The following is a 20,234-nucleotide window of genomic DNA, read 5'->3' on the forward strand; positions in this document are numbered from 1 at the left end:
GAGGTGAAGGACGAGGGTGCAAGTGAAGCACGGAGATCTGAAGGGTGAGCAGGAATGTGAAAGATGTGTTCCTTGGTGGGAAGAAGCAGTTTCTAGAGCACAAAGCCTTGGGGATGGCTAGGTTGAGTGACATGCTGAGCTGCATGTGTCACTAGATGGACACACAAGATTGCATGGCTTTATGCATATCACTGATACAGTTGTAGAATGAGCTGAAGTGGTGGTGAAGAAGGGTCTGTGATGATGTGAATGGTTTTAGGAGATGACAACATGCCTAGAGGGAAGGATTTTAGCGATGAAGACAGCTCTGAACCCTGAGCATAGTTGCTATCATGGGAAGTGCTCTCTGTAATAGCGACTCTTTTTTTTTTTTCTTCTATATTTCTATCAGTTTTGAGCATTTCAGTGTGTGTGTGTGTTTGTTTAGAAAAGGTCTTTGTATATCAGACTGGCCTCACAGTGAGATATCTGTCTGCCTCTGCCTCTAGAATGTTGGAATTAAAGATTAAAGTCAGGGGAGTCAGGGGCTACTAGACCTGGTCCTCATACAATGTATGTATTGTGTTCATATTTCCTATCCACTCCTCCCACTAACTCCTCCCAAGTCCACCCTCACTCAACTTGGTGTCTCTCTTAAAAAAAAGATCTTTTATGATGCACCGAGTCCAGTTTATGCTGCTGTATTCTCATGGATGCAGGACCATCCACTGGTCAGTTTACCAGAGGCCACACCTTTAAATAAAACTGACTCTCCTTCCTCTAGAGGCCATTAACTACTAGCATCTCAATTAGGGGTGGTAGCACTTGAGCTTCTTTCCCCCTTTTTGCTAGAACTATGATGAGCTTGGTATTCAGGGTGTCATTTAACTCTAGGTTATGTGCCCATGGTGTTGTTGAAAGAAAAGCTAACATCTCCATATTTGCATTTGATTGACAGAAAAACCCTTAGCTGTGAAGATTGTCTGTTTTTAAAGATAATGTCTCTACATAGCTTTGACTATCTTGGAACTAAATATGTAGAGCCGTCTGGCTCAAAATCACAGAGATCCTCCCTCCTATCTCTGCCTCACCTGGCAACAGTGAAGGTTATGACTTTCTTAGGAATCTCAGAATGTGCAGCAGAGCCTTAGAATTTTGTATTAAATGCTGTGGATTAAATCATTGGACATGCATATGTCCTATGGCCTGTTTGGAGGTCAGATGATTCCACAACTTAGGGGAATCCTTTCACTCTTCTGTTATGTGGATTGAACTCAGGTCTTCAGCCTTTCCCCACTAATCATCTCTCAGCTCCTAGAGTATCAGAGACTGAATATTTTAAATAAAAGTTGGCGACAGACTGAATTGAGGATGCCTTTATGGTAGGAGTTATACAATACCAGGATAAATTCATAGTGAGATTGGCTACTAGCCACTCAAATGCACTTTTATTTATTTAATATTTTTCAAGTGCACTTTAAGATTGAGGCATATGTTAACATGAAAGCATTTTCTGTGTATTCAGATACCACAATATGTTTCTGTGACCTTTTTAATATGTGAGACTTATCCATAATCTTTTCTTTTTAAAGGTACTAGTACTTGGAAACAAGAGAGATCTTCCAAATGCCTTGGATGAGAAACAGCTAATTGAAAAAATGTAGGTCCTAAGAAGAGTAATGCTGAGAAGTGTATTTGTGTACTATAGACTGTCCTCTGTTTTGTAAGCATATGTTGAATAACGTTATTCAGTAATAATCGTACTATGGTCTTAGTTTGATAAACTGATCAACCAGAAAAGTAATCTTTAAAATTTTATTGGAAACTATTCTTTTGTATAGTAGTGTGAACAAGTGAACCCGAGTAAAGTGTGAAGTGTCTGACAGTGGCCATTGTGTTTCTTATAGGAACCTGTCTGCTATTCAGGATAGAGAAATTTGCTGCTATTCAATTTCTTGCAAAGAAAAGGATAATATAGGTAAGAAACGGTGGTTTTGGAAGAAATGAGTGCTATGGGGATGAACTCTGTGCTTTTCTCGATGCTGTATGGGAATGGGGACATTGTTAGATGGTGGGATTGTTTTTTTGTTTTTGTTTTTTTGTCTTTTAATTTAAGTGTATGCTTATATTTTTAACTGATGCCTTAATTGTTAGCTTAGGAGACACAGCAGTGTATGGAGACATTTTCTTTTGGTTCTCATAATTGGAAGGGGTAGAGACACAGATATTTCTAAACATTTCTTAGTCGCTATAGCAAAGAATTAGCATAGAATGTTAGTAGAAGGAGGGCTGCTCCTCATTATAGGTTTTAGGGCTTTGTACTTTTCTTTAAACCCAACTACTTCTTTAAATATTTTCTAATATTTACTAAATAGAAATAGGAAACTTTGGGAGGAAAAATAATCTTTTATTACTGTCAAGAATCAACAACAACAAAAATGGTCAGCTAGGCATGATGGTGGATACCTGTAGTCCTAGCTCTTGAGATGCTGAGGCAGGAAGATTGCTGAGTTTGAAGCCTCCCTGGGCTACTTTTGTAGAGCTCCCAGTTCTAATCTATGCTCGATATATGTAGTCTACAATTTCTGTAATGTGTGTTAGCTGGGAATATGTTTATCTCTCAAGCTTGAAGGATAGAGTGCTACATCTAGTGGATTCTTTCATAGCATCGAGGTAGTTAGTACATTTCAAAGAGCTCAGGACAGTAATTCAGTGTTGTGATTTAGCTGCCTTCTCAGCCTGTGGACTTCCCCTGGCTCTCTATAGGCCCTGTAGCTTCAACTACAGTATGTTGGTTCCTTGTTAGTTGCCTCTCTTCTTCAGATCTTTAGGATTAAAATGCCTCTGGTCAAATCCTCTAGAATTGAGATGTGAGCCACTTGGGAAGCAAACAAGTTGTGCTTGGGCATGGTGGCACATGTTTTGAATCCCAGCACTAGGGAGGCAGAGGCAGGTAGGGTTTCTGTGGATTTGAAGCTAGCCAGGGTAAGTAGACAATTGCTCACAGTCTCACTCAGGCCGGCAGACTCAAGTCCTCCCAGTCTGCACTTCCTCAGTTCTCTGTATACTGTGCTTAGGTTCCTGTCCCGTCCAGTTGAGCTGAGTCAGGCTGCATATTGTAGCCCTCCAAGTTGTTCTACTGTACTTGCTGCCTTGCTAAAATAAGCTAACATAGCTTCCCTATTTCAAATTCTCCAATAATTTCCTGTTGACTTGAATAAAGTCCTAACTTGTTAGCCCCAGTTTATCTTAGTGGTTTTCAAATATATGTGCTTCCCCAGGAGACAAGGCTTTTAAATTAATTTTTAGTGCAAGATAATGGGTTTCATTATGACAGTTGCATGCACCAAACTTATACCTTACTCACATACTCAGATTCTTTCTTCCCTTTGTCCCCTCCCTGTTCCTTTCCAGCTCACTCTTTCCCCGCTGGTCCTCCTATTTCTATTTTTAGGCCGTGTATGCGTGTGTGGGATGGGGTTGGGGGCATAGTTTTATTCTTAATGACTGAATAAAACTCCCAAGACATTTTGAAACGTCTAGAGACACTTTGGTTGTCACAGTGGTACTGGATGTGTTACTGGCACAGAATGAGTGGTTAAGGCCACGGATGCTCTACAACATTCTGTGGGGTACAGGAAAGCTTCACCTCATTAAATGGGAATTATTCAGCCCTAAGTGCAACAATGACAAGGTTATGAAGCCCTGGTCTAGGTGTCACCGTGAGTAGCAACCTCATTTTCCTTGTGCTTGGCTATATCTTAGCAGTCCCACCTCTACAGTGAGGAATGCCTTCTGAGACTTTGTGTTTTTGTTGTTTCTTTTGAAAGCCAGTCTCTACATGACATCAAAGCTTAAGTGATTATTTTATCTTTTATTACAATTACAAGTTTCTTGATCAGAGAATTTCTTTCATATCTCCCTTCCTGGCAGTTTGTGATTAGTTCCTGATCTGTTAGGCAGTAAGTAAAAATGTACTAAGTTCATGGTCCATATCTGGTAGTTCCTCACTTTGCCCTCTTGAAGCTCAGGCAGTGCAGTACAGATGCAGAAGAGACCTAGCACCTTGAACATTTAATGTATCGTCTGTGTTTTTATTTCTTAATGCTGATTTCTTAACTCTCGCTTTCCCCATCTTTAGATATCACACTTCAGTGGCTTATTCAACACTCAAAATCCCGGAGAAGCTGAGACATCTTCTGAGTCTTCCGGTCCTTCTTGGCTATAATCCTAGAACTACTGTCGTTCCTCTGAAGTACTTCCCAGAACATGGTCCTTCCTAAATCCAAGAAATTGCCTTTTTCAGAGTTTATTTCTCATGTGCACTGCTGAAGATGTGTATTCCTATCCTTCGTAACAAATCAGCTGGAGTTGTCATGATAAAAGTCAGCACACACTAAAAGGCTTCACACACGTTTTTTCTAATGTATTGAGGCCTCTTTCCTTTCTATTTTAAAAACACCCACATTTTTGACCATCTTAATTAAGAAAATTGCACATTACCATTCTGGTCTTTCTGGGCCAGATTTTTGTATTGGTTTTCAGTAAATGTCTACGTGTTTCATTATGGAGTCCAGTAGCTTCTACTGGTACTGACTTGATGCAGCATGGAATTCCTAGTGCCACACAGTATTTAGAAAAAACTTTTAAGCCTGACTTATGTGGGATACGGACATATTGTTTATCCCATCTCACACATGCATGTGAAATGTAGAGTTACACTGTAGGGATAATTGGTCTGTCAAGAGTTAACAGAGGCACCAGGTCAGAACAGTGGGTTCCTCACACTGGAGATTACCTACCTGGTGAATTTTAAAACATTCTGCTTTCTGAAACTCCTTTGTCACCAGATAGCATTTGGGGAGATGGGAGGAGTTACAGCATGCTCTTTTGTATCTGTCCATATCATTAGTTCCCCCCCCCCCCTTTTAACACACTTTTTTAAAGGGATGGGAATTGAAGAATTTTTTTTTTCAAAAGCTTTCATGAATTTAGAGCATTCCAGCTAATGTAATAAAACCCTTTAAGAATGTCTGACTTCATATGAATACACGTCTGTTCTTTGTCTCCAGTCACCCACCCTGTGCTGCTGCATGACACCCTTAACTCCTTTTTCTATCAAGTCATGAAGTTGACTTTCAGCACAAACGATACTTATAAACAAATTCCTATTTTTTTCTTACCAATGTAAGGTTTGGCACTCTTTTCACTGGTGCCACTAGACTTACTGATTGTGACAACTCTAGACCTGCCTGCTTTATCTAATGTAATCATGCGCAACGTCTACAGGTTGTTTAATGATCGGCCAATCGGAGAACGGAGGAACCAATGCTGTTTATTGTTTGCTTCTATGATACAGAGCTGTACAAAAACTTACAATGAACATATTTTGTAGCTTAGTGATCTCCACGTACATAAAGGGACATATTAATACTGGTTGACTTGTAAATTGTTACTCATGCCGATGTAGTAGATAAACCCCATGGTCCTACCTGCTTATGTGTTGCTCACACTGTGTGTGATTTGTCTCTTCTGTTAAGCAGCACCTGTGTCAACAGTACATACTCAGATATGTTGAGCACTCCAAGTGTAGTCAGTAGTAAGTTCTTTTACTGAATACAGTTTTAATTTATAGACTGCCACGGCCTTAAGAACATTCTGTACAGATAACTGCACTGTGTTGCACAGACACTACTTGTTTTCTCCATTCACATTTTTAATGAGTAGACTCTGGGCTTTAAAGTTCTCTTCTTATTCCTGGAGGCATGTTGCACTCTTCCTGAATGGGATAGGTGGTTTGAATAAAGGGATATTTAAACTTTGCTCCTGTAGCCCGACATGACTAATGGTCACTGTGAACCATTTCAAAGAATGTGGGAACTTGCTTGTGCCTAAAAGGAGGGATTGGAACCAGAATGTTTAAGTAAGCGGGGACTGAATAGGGTTTTGTTAATTGACCTATAGAAACTTTAATTTGTTTATGTGTCTTTCCATTGCTTTCCAGCATTTCAGAACATCTAAAAGCTACTACCAACATTTTCCTGTGCATAACCTCTGCATGTGAAAACCTAACAGTTACTGAACTTTGTAAATACGTAAATTTTTTATTTAGGTGTGGATGCATTTTTTTTGTCTGTTTACTGCTCCTCTCAGCTTTATTCAATAAACTTGCATTTTGAGGGTTGCATTGACAATTTTACCTTAAAATGTGTATCATGATGAAACATGCAGACCTTTGGACTGGAGTGAGAAAATAATCACTATGAAAAGGGCTCCACAGACCATGTGCTGGGAAGGTTGTTGTCTCAGCTGTCAGAGGTGTCAGTGGGATGAACTAGAAATAAACTGTCACAGTGTCTACAGAATTGGTGCTATGATCCCCCTCCCTTCTCTCTCTTGCTTGGAGAGGATTCTGTTTCTTATATGTTGTAGTGGTACTTGGTGGGAACTGAGGATTGAATCTAATCGTCACTAATGCTAGGCAGGCACTCTGATGCCACTGAGCCATACCTTCTCTCTTCTATCCCCAAATCTAGGACTTCAGTGGTAGGGGCTAGTAAAGAAATTTATCATCCAGTTTGTTTTTAAAAATTACACTGCCAGAAACCGAACCTAGGCTTTTGCATAGTCTAGGAAAGCCCTCTACCACTGAGCTACATCCGAGCTTAAAAAAATAAAATCACAGCCATGCACATAATTAAGACATTTCAAGACATGTCTACTTTAGAATGCAAATATTTTCATCCTCTGACATGCTGTTTGGGGGTTGAGGAGATGGCTTAATGGATAAAGCACCTGCCTCCTAAACTGAAGCTGGGATCCCCAGCAGTAGATGTTAGGCCTGCACTGTGGCTTGCGTGTAATCCCAGGACTGTAGAGCCTGGCAGCATAGAGAGGGAGGCATCAATGTGGCCAGCTAGAGTGAGCTCTGGGTCCATCTGAGACACACTGCCTCAGTAGGTTAGGTAGGAAATGATTGTGGAAGATACCCAATGTAAACCTCTGAGCTCCAAGTGTATATATCTCCACACTCCCACACATGGGAATATACATATACAGGCACGCACGTCATACATATGAAGAAATAAAATACTGATTTTCCAAAGCCTTATTTGTCCCATTATGCAAATATGTTATCTGGATTATAAGCTATAATGAGTTTTAAACTGAGCCATTGTAGAAATGGTTTAAATAAGTTAGGCTGTATGTTATGCCGTACATACTGTCACTGAGTATGTGATTTGGCATTTCACAAGAACTTACTATTTGGTGAAGTCGATAATTAGGAATGCAAGTCTGGATGGATGGGACTGGGGAATACAAAGTACATATTTAGCTTAGTTCGAAACCGGAAAGTTTATTATTTTAAAGTGGATTTTTGTTTGTTTTGAGACAAGATTTTGCTTTGTATCCCAGGCTGGACTCAAACTGAGGGTCCTCCTTCCTCAGCCTATTGAGTGCTGGGCTGATGGGTATGTGGCTCAAAACAGATTTCTAAAATTTGTCCTTTTGACTATGATAAGTAAATTGAGTGTTTTGGACCACGGCTGCTTTAGTGTACTTTATTTTTGTCTGGGAAAGTGATTTCCTTTTGAATCTGACATGGAAGCAGGTTGATTTGGTAATTGCAGCCTCTCAGAAGATCTGGAGACTGGAAGCTTAAATGAGGTACAGAAGATACCAATCTGTAACACCCTGCTGGCCAAGGACTCGGAAAATGTGCCACTGTGAGGACACCATCCATCATGTAAAATCTTTACATTTTAATGAAAACTAGATGTTTTCCAACATTGCTCCCAACAGTGCACACTTGTGAGTCAGGAGACCTGAGGAGAAAACTAGTCATGCAAATAGCCTTATATAGACTTCCTCTAAGTTTGCTCTTCTACAAGTTGGCAGCCCATGGCAGGTGTTTCCTGTTGGTAAATATCCTCCACAGAGTTCTATTTAAAATTGAGCTATTAATAAAAGTGGGTGCCCTTGTCATTGATGCTTCTCGTGTGTCCATAGGGAAACAAACAGGTCAGTGACATTTGAGATAGAATGTAACGAGTAGACTCAATCTAAGCAATATCAGGAATCACTGCAAAAGGAAGTAATGTGGTGAAGAAGTCTAGTTTAACACGCTAATGTAGCCTGATTCTGAAGAGTGTCAGACTGACACTTGGGGGAATGCCCCCCTTTTTCTTTCTCATTAACTGGTAGTATCCCTGGTGAGTTGCTGAAGTCTTTCCAGTCTATCCAATGAGGATTCCTAACCCAGTTTCTCAGTGATTCTGGCATACTAGAGGTGTGGATAGCAGCTAGCGCGGGTGGGCATACATACACACACACACAGACACACACACACACACACACCACTTGCCTAGTGACTATGTTAGTGTTTTATATGCTATCTACTTGAAAATACACTTTCCTCCACTTTGTTTACTTTCCTTCACTTTGTTTTAATGTAGTGCAGAGCTAGTCATCACAGTTTACAGAACCGTGTAGTAACGGAGGTGAAAGACCTGCTGTTAAAACATACAGGCTTATGATTTTTTTTTTTGGAAAGGCCTTTACAGTTGCGTTTTTACTCCAAAGTTGTTTAGAATGAATAATAACACTTTGTAGCTGCTGTAGGCTCAGCAAGAATTCAGTTCAGCTTCTGAGAAACCTGGGACACTTAGAATTCTTCCTTTCAAAAATAATGGGGGGGGGGGGGGGGTTGGATCCAAGCAGACCAGTAGCCAGTCAGTTACTGTATCTCCCTCCCTTACTTTGTCGGCTGTGACAGTGCCCTCAGTTGTTACACAGTATGTCCCATACAATGGGTTATTTTGTTTCTGTGTCTTTTAACTTTATATCTATTTTTATACCTTATTTCTAGCGAAATTCACATTGCTATTGTCTGCTACACCATTTGCCACAGTTCACAGACTGAACATTAAGTTGATTTCGCTTTGTGGGTTAGCTGGACTTGGGGAGGGGAAGGAAGCGCACTGTCTTTTGTTTGTTTATTTTTAGGACCGTTGACTCACTATGCTTGCTCAGGCTAGTCTTAGTCTTTTGGTCTCAAAGCAATCCTGCCTTAGCATGCTGAGGAGGACTTCAGGCATTATATAGACCAGGCTGCCTCAAACTCACTCGAATCTGCCTGCCTCTGACTCTGAAGTGCTGGGATTAAAAGTGTGAGCCACCATGGCTGGCTGAATAAGTTAATAGGTAAAGTTACTTGTTTCAGAAATTAAACGTCCACAAGAGATTGTCTTGGTCCCACCCACAAAAGTAACCTCTGCCTGGCAGCGTACTAGTTTCTTATTTTCTTCATATAAAATACAGTCTCACTATTAACAGGGCCCACTACTACAAGTTTTTTGTTGTTCGTTGGTGTTTTTTGTTTGTTTTTGTGAGTGTATGAGAGTTTGTGGTATTGTTCATGTCTTAAGATGGGGAATATTTTTGCAGCAGGGGGGACAGGTGCAGAAACTAACTCAGCAAGCTTACGAAGGCAAAATTCTGACTGGATTCTCAGCTGTCTCCTTGGAGCTGTACAGTAAAGCTGTACCTAAAACGAAAGTGACTTTTTCATCCTAGTCCCGAGATACACTTGTGAGAATGTATGTATTTAGAAAAATCTATCACAAACCTTTCCATAATCTTCCATTTGTAGCTGAGGCAGGAGGATTACAGGTTGGAGGTAAACTGGGGCTACACACTGAGATCCTGTCTCAGAATTAGTTTTTTTTTTATTATTATTATTTAAGGCTGAATATTCTGATTAGATAGAGATAGCTCAATTTCATCAGCTACTCAATATGAGAAATCCTAAGGGGCTGGTCACAGATACTCCATTTTTAGTTTTTTGTTTTTGTTTTGTTTTTGTTTAAGATAAAATAGGAATAAACGCTAGTGTTCTGCAAACCTGTTGTACTGGCACTTTTTGTTGGTTGTGCCATGAAAAAGCATTTTTCATAAGCTAGCTGCTTTTCTCTGGTTATTAGACTCAGCTTTTAAAATTAGGGCTTCTCTGTAATGTGAGAACAGCTGCTCTCTTCAGTGGCTGACAGCTGACTAGAGTGCAGGATAAATTGAAGCTACAATTTGCACAGAATTAACTTGAGGAAGCAGCATATCTTAATGTTGTCTTCGGTTTGTGTTAGCTCCAGGCAGGCAGAAACTAAGAGTTCAGGGTCAAGAACTGGAGTGGGTTGGTCTTACAGAAGTTTCCTCCCTCAGCCCAGTCACTTTTTTTTTTTTGTTTTTTTTTTGTTTTTGTTTTTCGAGACAGGGTTTCTCTGTGTACCCCTGGCTGTCCTGGAACTCACTCTGTAGACCAGGCTAGCCTCGAACTCTCGAACTCAGAAATCTGCCTGTGTCTGCCTCCCAAGTGCTGAGATTAAAGGCGTGCGCCACCGCCCGGCAGCCCGGTCACTTCTTTCTTTCCCTTTTTTTTATTTTTTATTTTTTTATTTTTATACTGTTTGGGCCTTTGTCCCTCACAAAATAAGCTCTCCCAACCTAAAGAACTTAAATTGTTACTGGCTGCTCTGTCGTACCCTATCACATTTCACATTGCAGGAACTACTCTGACCCTAAATAGAAGGCAAGTGTCAAAGGATTTACCTAAATCCTCCCTGTCACTGACTTCATGGTTGGTGACAGGAATTACTGATTTCGTTACTTCTATTTTTTTTATTTTTATTTTTTGCAAGTTTGATAGACACAGGATGTAATCTTAGGAAAGGCAAAACTTTTACAGGCGCTCCAAGTGTTGAAAGCCACAACCCTTAAACGAAATCTGTAACTTTAATTATAGGAATAAGGATTTAAAAGGGATTAAATCCCAAATCTGCCCGACAGTTCCAAGGTCGCCACTGCCTTGCACTGTGGAGATGATGGGACTGTGAGGAAAAGACGTTTAAATAGTTCTGGTGAAGATGATTTGGTGTTCCCCCTCCCGCTTTGTTGGGATTGGATGTGATCTCGGAGTATTTTAGAAGTATCCTGAATGATTCTTCCAAGTTAAAGCGTTCCAATAAAACAAAACAATTGGCCGTTTCGTGCAGTCCGGACCAAGGAGTCCCGCTTCCACCCTGTTAAAAATCTTTCCTAGATATTCGTAGGTACCTCCTTTGCCTGAGGGCCCTGGCCCTTTCTCACCCTTACTACTCCAGACCTTGACGGGCTTTCTCCCATCCATCTTCAAGAAACATTCCGTTCAGCGACACCATTTACCCGGGCTAGGGTGGGTCAGAGGCCGTGTCCGTGTCCGTCTCCTAGAGCTCCCGTGCCGCGTTCCTATTGGTTGGAAGTTCTTTCCCCAAAAGCCAGAGCGACCTAGGCTCGCCACGCCAGCTAGACCGGACTCGGAACCGCCCAGGGGGCGTGGCCCAACGGAGGGGCGGGGCCTTGAGGTCCGGGCGGCCTATAGAGCCGGAGGGAGTCCCCGGCCGCCCCCCTCGAGGCCGGGCGGGTGCGAGGCCAATCCCGGGCGGCCGGCGGGCGAACGCGGGGCCTGGCGGGCCGGGTCGGTCCGCTGGGCGGGGACGGGGGGGGGGGGGGGGGACAATGGACCAGTTCCTGGTGCGTCACGAGGGAGTTCCTTAAAGGGGAAGTGAACGGGCTCCCGGCGGACGAGCGGGGAGGCGGTCGGCTGGGGACGCGCCCGGCGCTTCAAAATAATGCCCGCGGCGGACGCGCGACCATGCAATGGCGAGCGCTCGTCCTGGGGCTGGTGCTGCTGCGCCTCGGCCTCCACGCGGTGCTCTGGTTGGTCTTCGGGCTGGGGCCCAGCATGGGTTTCTACCAGCGGTTTCCGCTCAGCTTCGGCTTCCAGCGCTTGAGGGACCCCGACGGCTCGGGGCCAGTTGGTCCGCCCGGAGGCCCAGCCTGGTTTCATCGGCCAAGGCGCGGGACGGAGGGGCGGCTCCAGACCCCGCCAGAGCCGGGACCGGGGCCGGGACCGGGCGTGTGCGGCCCGGCGCACTGGGGCTATGCTCTGGGCGGCGGTGGCTGCGGCCCGGACGAATACGAGCGGCGCTACAGCGGCGCCTTCCCGCCGCAGCTGCGTGCCCAGATGCGCGACCTGGCGCGGGGCATGTTCGTCTTCGGCTATGACAACTACATGGCGCACGCCTTTCCGCAGGACGAGCTCAATCCCATCTACTGCCGCGGCCGGGGGCCTGACCGCGGAGACCCGTGAGTAGCCCGCGCGCTGCCTTCCGCCCCTCCGGGTCCCTGAGAACACACCAGGGTCTTTAGGGTCCGCCGTAGTCCGAGGTTCCTCCTCTCCGCTACCCAGTGGACTGCCATCCTCTTGATTCTCCCTGACCCTCCAAACTTCAGGACAGCTGTCCCTGTCATGTTCTGTTGCAGATGGGGAAACTGAGGACTAGAGTCCAGAAGGGACAGTCACAGTGTCCCTCATTTCAGATGGACAAATTATCTAAGTTATATAGGTTTCCTTTGGAAAACTCAGCACCAAACCGAACCCTCCCCACTCCTGATCAGAATGCCACACCCAAAGCCTTTTAATATGAAGATTAAGGAGCGGGTTCCCAGAAAGGGGCAGTCCAGTGAGTTGGACACCGGGTTGGGATGAGGGGTTGTTTCTTCCCAAGGGCCGCTGCCTAGACGGAGGGGAGCTTGTTGGGAGGGATGGTAAATTGCCTGGCCCAGATTTGCAATCTGGATCCTTGAAGGATGGTTTCTTAGGCGCAGAGTTGACTGACACTGTCATTGCTTGGTACCATCGTAAACACCAGTGGGGTGACAGTGCTGTCAGAAGGTCAGCCAGTCTTTCCAGCCCACTAGCCACGTATGGGAAGGTGGAGTTCCGGGGTTACTCGAGTGGACTTCAAAGTCCAAGAGAGCAGGACACCCAGCCAAGTTCCTCCTCCCTGAAGGGTGTGCACTACCACAGACCCAGTCAGGCTGGTTGGTGACTGTGGTGTTTCCTTAGATGGGAGTGGAGTTGGCTTGTTCATTGTCTTGGCATTCCACATGGGCACCCTTGGACATCTGGCGTGTGTATTTTCCTTTACCTGATGGGAAGCTGTGGAGGATTCTTAGTTTCTAAAAGGAAAGCTAAGGGCTGATGAAATGACTCAGCCAGTAAGGGCGCTTGGCACTGTGCTCAGACGTGAGTTTGATTCCCCAGGACACACATGGAAGAAGGAGAAAGAACCGAAGAGACCCCTGACCTCTACACACACTCTGTGACTCCCGTGCACAAGCTAGCTAACACCCTAAAAGGGCATGAAGAGCTATAAAAAGTGGGTTGGTTATGTGTAAATTTGTGTCTTAATTTGCAGCCTGATGAGCCAATACGAGGGAGTACCCTACTGGGTCTTTTCATAATTGTAGCAGACTGATGAACTATTGGTCATGAGTAACCACATCAGCCTTTGTATATGTTAACAAACAAAAAAACCCAAACAAAACAAAAGCCCAAAACCTTCCTGCTATCTCTCAGCAGTGTGGGGAATTGAACATATGACTCCTTGTAGTTCTTTATAGCTGAGCTAAATTTCAACCCTTTCTTTCATTTAAATGTATTTTCTTCTAGTTTCTTTAGGGGAACTATACAGTTTTGTGAAGTAACATCAGTCCTTTTTGGGATTGTAGGAAGGCAATGAGTTGTCTCACTCCTAAGAGACACAGGGGAGACTCCTTCCCTCTTCTTCCCTTTCCTCTTCTTTTCTTCTCCCCTCCTTTTTCTTCCCCTCCTTTCCCCTTTTTTTATCTTGTGAGAATAAATTTCATTAAATCTGAGAGGGGAAACTGAAAAAATCCCGCTAGTTATTTTTAGTAGATCTTTTCTGCCAGTTCCTGTCCATATGGCAGCACATTTCTTTCTTCCTTTCTCCTTTTCTTTCTTTCTTTCTTTCTTTCTTTCTTTCTTTCTCTCTCTCTCTCTCTCTCTCTTTCTCTCTCTCTTTCTTTCTTTCTTTCTTTCTTTCTTTCTTCATGTAGCTGCAGCTTAAGTATGTACTTATTTTGAATATTTTTAAATTATTATTTTATATTACAATAGTTATGTTTGTGTACCAAAAGTCAACCAAAGGTTGACAGTTGACATCAAGACACAGAAAAGGTTTGAAAATCTTTCGATGACCACTGTTGGGTTCAGCCTCCCTTGATTCTTTTACAGGGCATTTCTGATACATTTCCAGCTGAACCTCAAGCACAGCATCAATTATGTTCTTATCAATTAGACCTCATTGTCTTTCTCTTTTCTTCTTTTTCTCTGGACTAGGAACTGCTCTGCTGATGCATGGGTTTCCTTGGAAAGTCGCTCTTTCATAATCTCTTCTTTCTTTCTTCCTTCAGTCTGTTGGTCTGTTAGGCTTTCTGTCTTCCTTTCATGCTGAGGATTGTTCCTAACATAACCAGGGGTATTACGTTAAAAGCTCCAGCTGCCCTAATAAGCTAGTCTCAGCCACTCATCCCAAAGTACCAATTAAAGAGACAATTACTGACACAAAGCAGAGTAGAATCTTAATTAACCTCCTGGGAAGAAGTACAAATATAAGGGTCCTGCTGTCCCTGAATTGGGATTCGGGGACCTGCCATGAGCCCTAGGACCAAGCAGAGGAAGGATTGGTGCGGAGGGTATAAGAGATTTAGACAGCTAAGCAGTCTGGATCAAGTTGTGGTCTTGGGCATTACAGTAACAGCTCAGGTCCTACAAGATGAGCCTGTTAACTAGGAATAGTGTTAATTTGTTCCTAGTTGTCATTGCCTAACTGAGGGGCCAGTTCTTGTAAGATGATCTGCTTTTACTGCCTCGTAGGTAATTGTTCTCATCATCTGGAATCTAAGGTAACTACAGGTTTTAGACAATGCCTTCAGTCTCATAGGAATGAGAGAGGGTAGACAGGTTCTCCTGGAATGATTACCATGCCCACATGTAGTGGAAAGCAGGATGACCCAAAGGGAAGGAGACAGGTGCAAAAGGAAGACAGAGATGCTGGACTTTTTAGTTACTTTGTGGACTCCCATGAAAAGTTGAGTTGGAGCTTTTCAGCAGAAGCAGTGTCTAAGTGCCTGTTATACCTGGGCCTTGTGCATGCTGGGCTAGTAGTCCACCACTGAGCTAAGTCTATTTGAGATAGTCTTGTTGAGTTAAATGGGCTGCAGCTTCAGCAGGCCTTGAATTTGTGACCTCACTCCAGACTCTTGAGTAGCTGGAGTTATAGGCCTGAGTTACCAGGCCTGACTTTAATGATTATTATTATTATTATTTTTAATGAACTATAAGCAATTTCTGGAGCATTTAGAGGTTGGGGCTCTTTAGCAAAGTGAAGTGATGGTGATTGGTTAAAGTTGTTGGTCCCAGTGGCATCTTGGGGTGGGGGGGCGGGCGTTGTAGGGCTTTTCCGAGGTCTATAAGTTTCGTGGTTTGCTTTGATTATACACTGGCAGTTTGTACAAGTTGAAGTCCAGTCTCTGACTGGGATAATGTCTAGCACTGTTGGGGAATGACGGCATTTGACTTGTGGTTGGCAAGCCTTTGGGATTTGCCGTGGTGAGAGAGCATTGGGATTTTGTGGCTTTGAGTAGATGCCTATCGGCCAATTCAAGGACCAGAAAGCTGAACTTCCTTTTCCTTTTTCGTTTCCGTACCTGTTCTCTACGGTACAATTCTCTCATGCTTTGGTACTTTTCAGACTGTTTCAGGCCTGTGCTTTGTCATTCTGGTTCTGAACAACCAGGATGACAACGACCAAAAATATTTAATGGCTTAAATATTTTTATTTCTAATAATGAGACTTGACCATCCCAGATAAGTGTTCTGCTACTGAGCTACCTTCTGGCCCTCTTCACAATTAGACTTTGCAGGCCAGAGAGATGGCTCAGTGAAAAGTGCTTGACCTTCTTATAGAGGATTCGAATTTGTTCTCAGCATTTAACACCACCTGAGGCCCGACCTCCAGGTGATCGCTGGCCTCCCTGTGGATGCTCATACACTTGTGCACACATGCACACACACGCACACATTTATACACACACAAAGTAAAATTTTATTTTGAGATCAGTGGTAGAGTACTTGCCTAGTGTGTAGGAGGTCCTTATTTCAATACTAGTGCTCCAAAAAATAAAGTAACAACAACAATAAAAATGTTTTGAGGAGAGTCCTCAAATCTTAGGATTTTCCTGTCTCAGCCCATAATAACTACAAGGTGCCCTTTTATCATGTCCAGAAAATACCTTTCGGATTTAAAAAAAAATCAAACATATTCATTAAGGTAGGGTCTCATGCAGCACAGACTGGCCTTCAGCTAAATAGGTAGCAGAGGGTGACCTGCTACAACAGAGTGTTGTATCTCTCAGTGCTGTGGTTACAGGTGCCAGGCTGGGTTGTTTCTTTAGTCACATTCTCTTGATGCTTATCTTGATAGACATGGACCCTGTGTTGAGTTAACATGAACCCTATAAAAATAGCCAGTCTCTATCTAGTTCCCAGTGACTGTTGGTTGTAGAATCCAAATTCAAACCTTTGAGTAAATTTAAATAGTTCTGTAGTCCCATGGATGACAACTGTGACTGTGCTTGATCCAGCTAACTCCCCAAACCATATTCTCCCAACAAATGCCAAATGAACAGATGAGATATTGGTTCCCAGGCTCATCTAGCCTAAGATAGCCACTTAAGATGACCCCTTTTTCTGAGTGTTAGCTATAATGGTTTCCCTTGGAAAACTCAGCTTCAGAACGAACCCTCCCCACTCCTGATCAGAATGTCACACTCAAAGCCCTGAACTGGGGCTAAGGTAAGTGGGTAAGAGGGCACTATGAAAATTTGAACACTTGAGTTAGAATTTCATAGCAAGCTCATAAAAAGCTGGGTGTGACCACTCCTTTGTAACCCAAACACTGGCTAGGGTGGAGACTGGAGGATTGCTGGCTACTTGGTGAGTTCCAGGTTCTTTGAGAGAGAGAGACCCTGACTCTACAGAGTAAGATGGAGAGAGGCAGCTGGGCACTCTGAATCCTACTTGGGCCTCTTACCTGAAGAAATGTGAACACCTTTACAATCATGCGTGTGTGTGTGCGTGCGTGCGTGCGTGTGTGTGTGTATGTGTATGCACATGTGTGGTGGGAGAGGTGAGATGGGGAGATGGCCTCTTAGAATTCCTTTTCAGGCATCTTTCAGAGTCAGGCTAATGGCCCTGTTTGAGCTGTGGAAGGTGATTCTTCTGGTTTGCTTCTTTCAGGTTTGACCCCTTCAGTGAGCCTCCATTCTGACTTTGACTTTGCTGGAGAGTTGAACACTGTGTATATTTACCTTCCTGTCCCGTTTTCTCTCTGGATTACTAAGTCCTTGAGTGTGCAGGCACTATTTGTTGTGTTATCTTACAGCCCACACAGAACAGATAAAGTTTCCAAGCAGCTGTTACAGGTTTAATAAATGTAACATTTACCCCCCAACATGTCTGCATGATTTTATTAGCTTACATAGTCAAAGATTTTCTAGCAGGCACTGTGGTCTTCATCTTTACCCTCGTATTCTTCCTCCCCTCCCCATCTCCATTTTCTCTTTCTCTTCTTCCCCCTTTTCCTTCTCCTCTTCCTTCTTTTTTTGTTTGTATAGAGGTAGTGAGAACTTCACAGTGTCACCAAGGACAAATTGCCCAGAGCTTTCATTCACATGTAATGAATTAGGAGGGAGTTGAGATTTGACAAACCACTTACATGGGATTATTTGGTAGAAAAGATTTCAAAATGCTCTGGTGAACATTCTAGACCTTTAAGTGGATTTTCTGACTAGAGTAGAAGAACTATCACAATTATTACAAATACATTTTGAAGAAAACCTACTCTGGTAAGAGTTGCCAATTGTTACTGACTCTTTGGCTAGTGTTGTTGAAGATTTATTGTTGGGGGGGGTAGGAGAAGGTCAGTGCTGAGCTTCAAACTGAGCGTCTTAACGTGCAAGGCAAGCATTCTACCAGTGGCTGCGTACCCAGCTCTTCAGGAGTTGAACACTGTGTCCTTCCTGTGTGTGGACTAAGAGAACAAGCACAGTAAACATGGAAAGGGACATGGTGGCTAAATATTAGTGCCATCCATGAGCCCTGGGCAGCTGGAGAGGGTGCGACTTTTACCACAGAGTAGGGAGTAATTCAGGAGAGGGCCAGAATGCCAGGTGATAATGGGGTTTTTGTTCAGTCTTGTCATTTGGGATGCTAAGCAATATGGGATTTCCTAGTGAGGTGAGTGTTTGGAACTTACTCTGTTTCTGAGCAGCATAGGCCTGTAGTTAAATATTTAAACACATCCAAGTGTTCTTGAGGACTTGAATGTGAGGATGTCTGCTTTGACCCTCCTGCATCCCTTGGTAACTCCTGTGTGTTTGTCCCTGCCTCCGAGAGACCTGTTGGAGTCCATAATGCTCACCCTGAGAGCACCTTTGGCATCATATAAATTTTTTTAGAGAATCAAGTAAAAGAAAAAAGTGTAATTTTTTAGCGATGCTGTCGAGTTGCTGTGGTTCTTACAGAAGCCGCTCTGGGTACTTGTTCTTTGCTTAACATTCTTTGTCTTCCAGTAAGTGCCCTGTACACACAAAAGAGAAGCACTGGAAGGTTCAGATAAGGTCAGATGTGGAAACTGTTTGTGGCTGCTTCATTTAAGTTCCATTTCATGCTGAATGAAGCCCAGCAGGGGTGTGTGTGTGTGTGTAGTGTGTATAGTGTGTGCTGTGTGCTGCGGTGCTTGTATACAGGTGAGGGTAATGTGGAAGTCAGTGCTCTCTTTCTACCATGTGGGTTCTGGGGATTGAATTCAAGAGTCAGCATCAAGGGCCTTTCCCAATGAGTCATCTTAGCAGCCCCAGGAGGCGTTTTAAAGAGATACAGCAGGCCAAGCCATCCAGAACTGTGGGGTACTGCCCTTAAAACCTGGTTCATAGGAAGGAAGTAGGGCAAGGGCCCTTAGGTGATGCCAGGGCAGGTGGCATGCAGACAAGATGGAGGACAGCACGTGTGAGTGAGTCTGTGGCTGGAAATGAAAGTAGGGCTTCTTACTTTGGTCTTTAGTAAATGAGATCATTAAGTAGTTGACTTATTTCTTCTTTTACTATCACTGTGTTTGCCTTTGAACCTCTGTAATCATTTTCTGGCTTTGTGGTAATAGGACAGGGAACAGACGGTGAAGTTGTGATGTGAATTTCAACTACACCAGGTCTTTTTCACTGTTTGCCCAGCCTTCCTGGATGCATTAGTTTTCATTGTGTCATAGTTTGAGCAATGAAGAAATACCAGGTCACCTGACAGGATCCCTCCTTCAGTTCCTAATGATTGTGAAATTAAGAGTTTTGAAGTTAGACAGGGTTAAAGATCTGCGATTGTTGACAGACTGTCTCAGAGAGTGAGTGACTCGTCCATCTCTGGCCTTCTTTTGAGTTTGCTCACTACTGCTCTGTCCGCGTGTCTCTGCTGTCCTGAGCTGCTCATCCTGTGTACACATAGACACTGCTTCTCTAGAGAGAGAAAGCCTTCTTTACCTTGCCGTCTGCCCACAGCCACTTCTGCATCATAAGCGCTGCTGGCAGTTTTAGTTCCTCAGGAGTGTTTCCTTTTATGCTCTTTTTTTTTCTGTTTCACTTTAAATAAAACATGCCTTTGTTTAATTTCAATTCTTTCTTTTTCAGTTCAAATCTGAACATCAATGATGTCCTAGGGAATTACTCTCTGACTCTGGTTGATGCCTTGGATACACTTGCAGTAAGTTCAGCCTTTTCTTCTTTAATTAAGATAAAGTGTTTAGGGGCTTATTGTATTTCTTCATTTCCCCTAGGAATGGGAATTCCAGGAAGAGCTGTACTCAGAAGCTTTGATGAGTGTTATTTATTTTAATGACCTTTATGGGAAGGAGAAGCATGGAGGGTTAAGTGAGGGGACAGACATGTGGCTCTTCTTTAAAGGTAGAGAAGAAATGCATGGCTAGCATTTAGAAAACCTTTTTTCCTGAACAATTAGATCACAGGATGTATTAACTACTTTCCTGTTGTTGTGATGAAACACCAGGGCCAAGAACAAGTTTAGGGAAAGAGAGTTTATTTTGGTTTAACGGTTCCGCAGGGTAGCCCTCAATGGTGGGAAAGGCATGGTATGGTGGCTGGATCAGGAAGCTGGATATTCAGTCCTCCACAGGCTGCATCTCCTAGAGGTCCCATAAGGTGTCCAAACAGCACCAACAACTGGGGATCAAGTGTTCCAATATATAAGCATATGGGAGACACTTCTCATTCAAACCACTATCTGCTCC

General features: G+C 43.4%; 2 protein-coding genes across 2 annotated transcripts in view; both read left to right on the forward strand.

The window, feature by feature from the left end:
* Arl8b (ADP ribosylation factor like GTPase 8B) overlaps positions 1 to 6,186 on the forward strand; it is a 39,943-nt gene extending 33,757 nt beyond the window's left edge. Inside the window, exons 5-7 of the mRNA XM_028773098.1 lie at positions 1,572 to 1,639; positions 1,887 to 1,957; positions 4,121 to 6,186. Of these exons, the coding sequence (XP_028628931.1) occupies positions 1,572 to 1,639; positions 1,887 to 1,957; positions 4,121 to 4,170 (189 nt within the window). The 3' untranslated portion in view covers positions 4,171 to 6,186. The remainder of the gene's footprint in view (positions 1 to 1,571; positions 1,640 to 1,886; positions 1,958 to 4,120) is intronic.
* A 5,397-nt stretch (positions 6,187 to 11,583) lies between these two features.
* Positions 11,584 to 20,234, forward strand: part of Edem1 (ER degradation enhancing alpha-mannosidase like protein 1) — a 30,835-nt gene continuing 22,184 nt past the window's right edge. Inside the window, exons 1-2 of the mRNA XM_028773001.1 lie at positions 11,584 to 12,159; positions 19,618 to 19,690. Of these exons, the coding sequence (XP_028628834.1) occupies positions 11,666 to 12,159; positions 19,618 to 19,690 (567 nt within the window). The 5' untranslated portion in view covers positions 11,584 to 11,665. The remainder of the gene's footprint in view (positions 12,160 to 19,617; positions 19,691 to 20,234) is intronic.

The sequence above is a fragment of the Grammomys surdaster genome, unplaced genomic scaffold, assembly GCF_004785775.1.
Source record: "Grammomys surdaster isolate TR1022 unplaced genomic scaffold, NIH_TR_1.0 220, whole genome shotgun sequence".
Lineage (NCBI taxonomy): Eukaryota > Metazoa > Chordata > Mammalia > Rodentia > Muridae > Grammomys > Grammomys surdaster.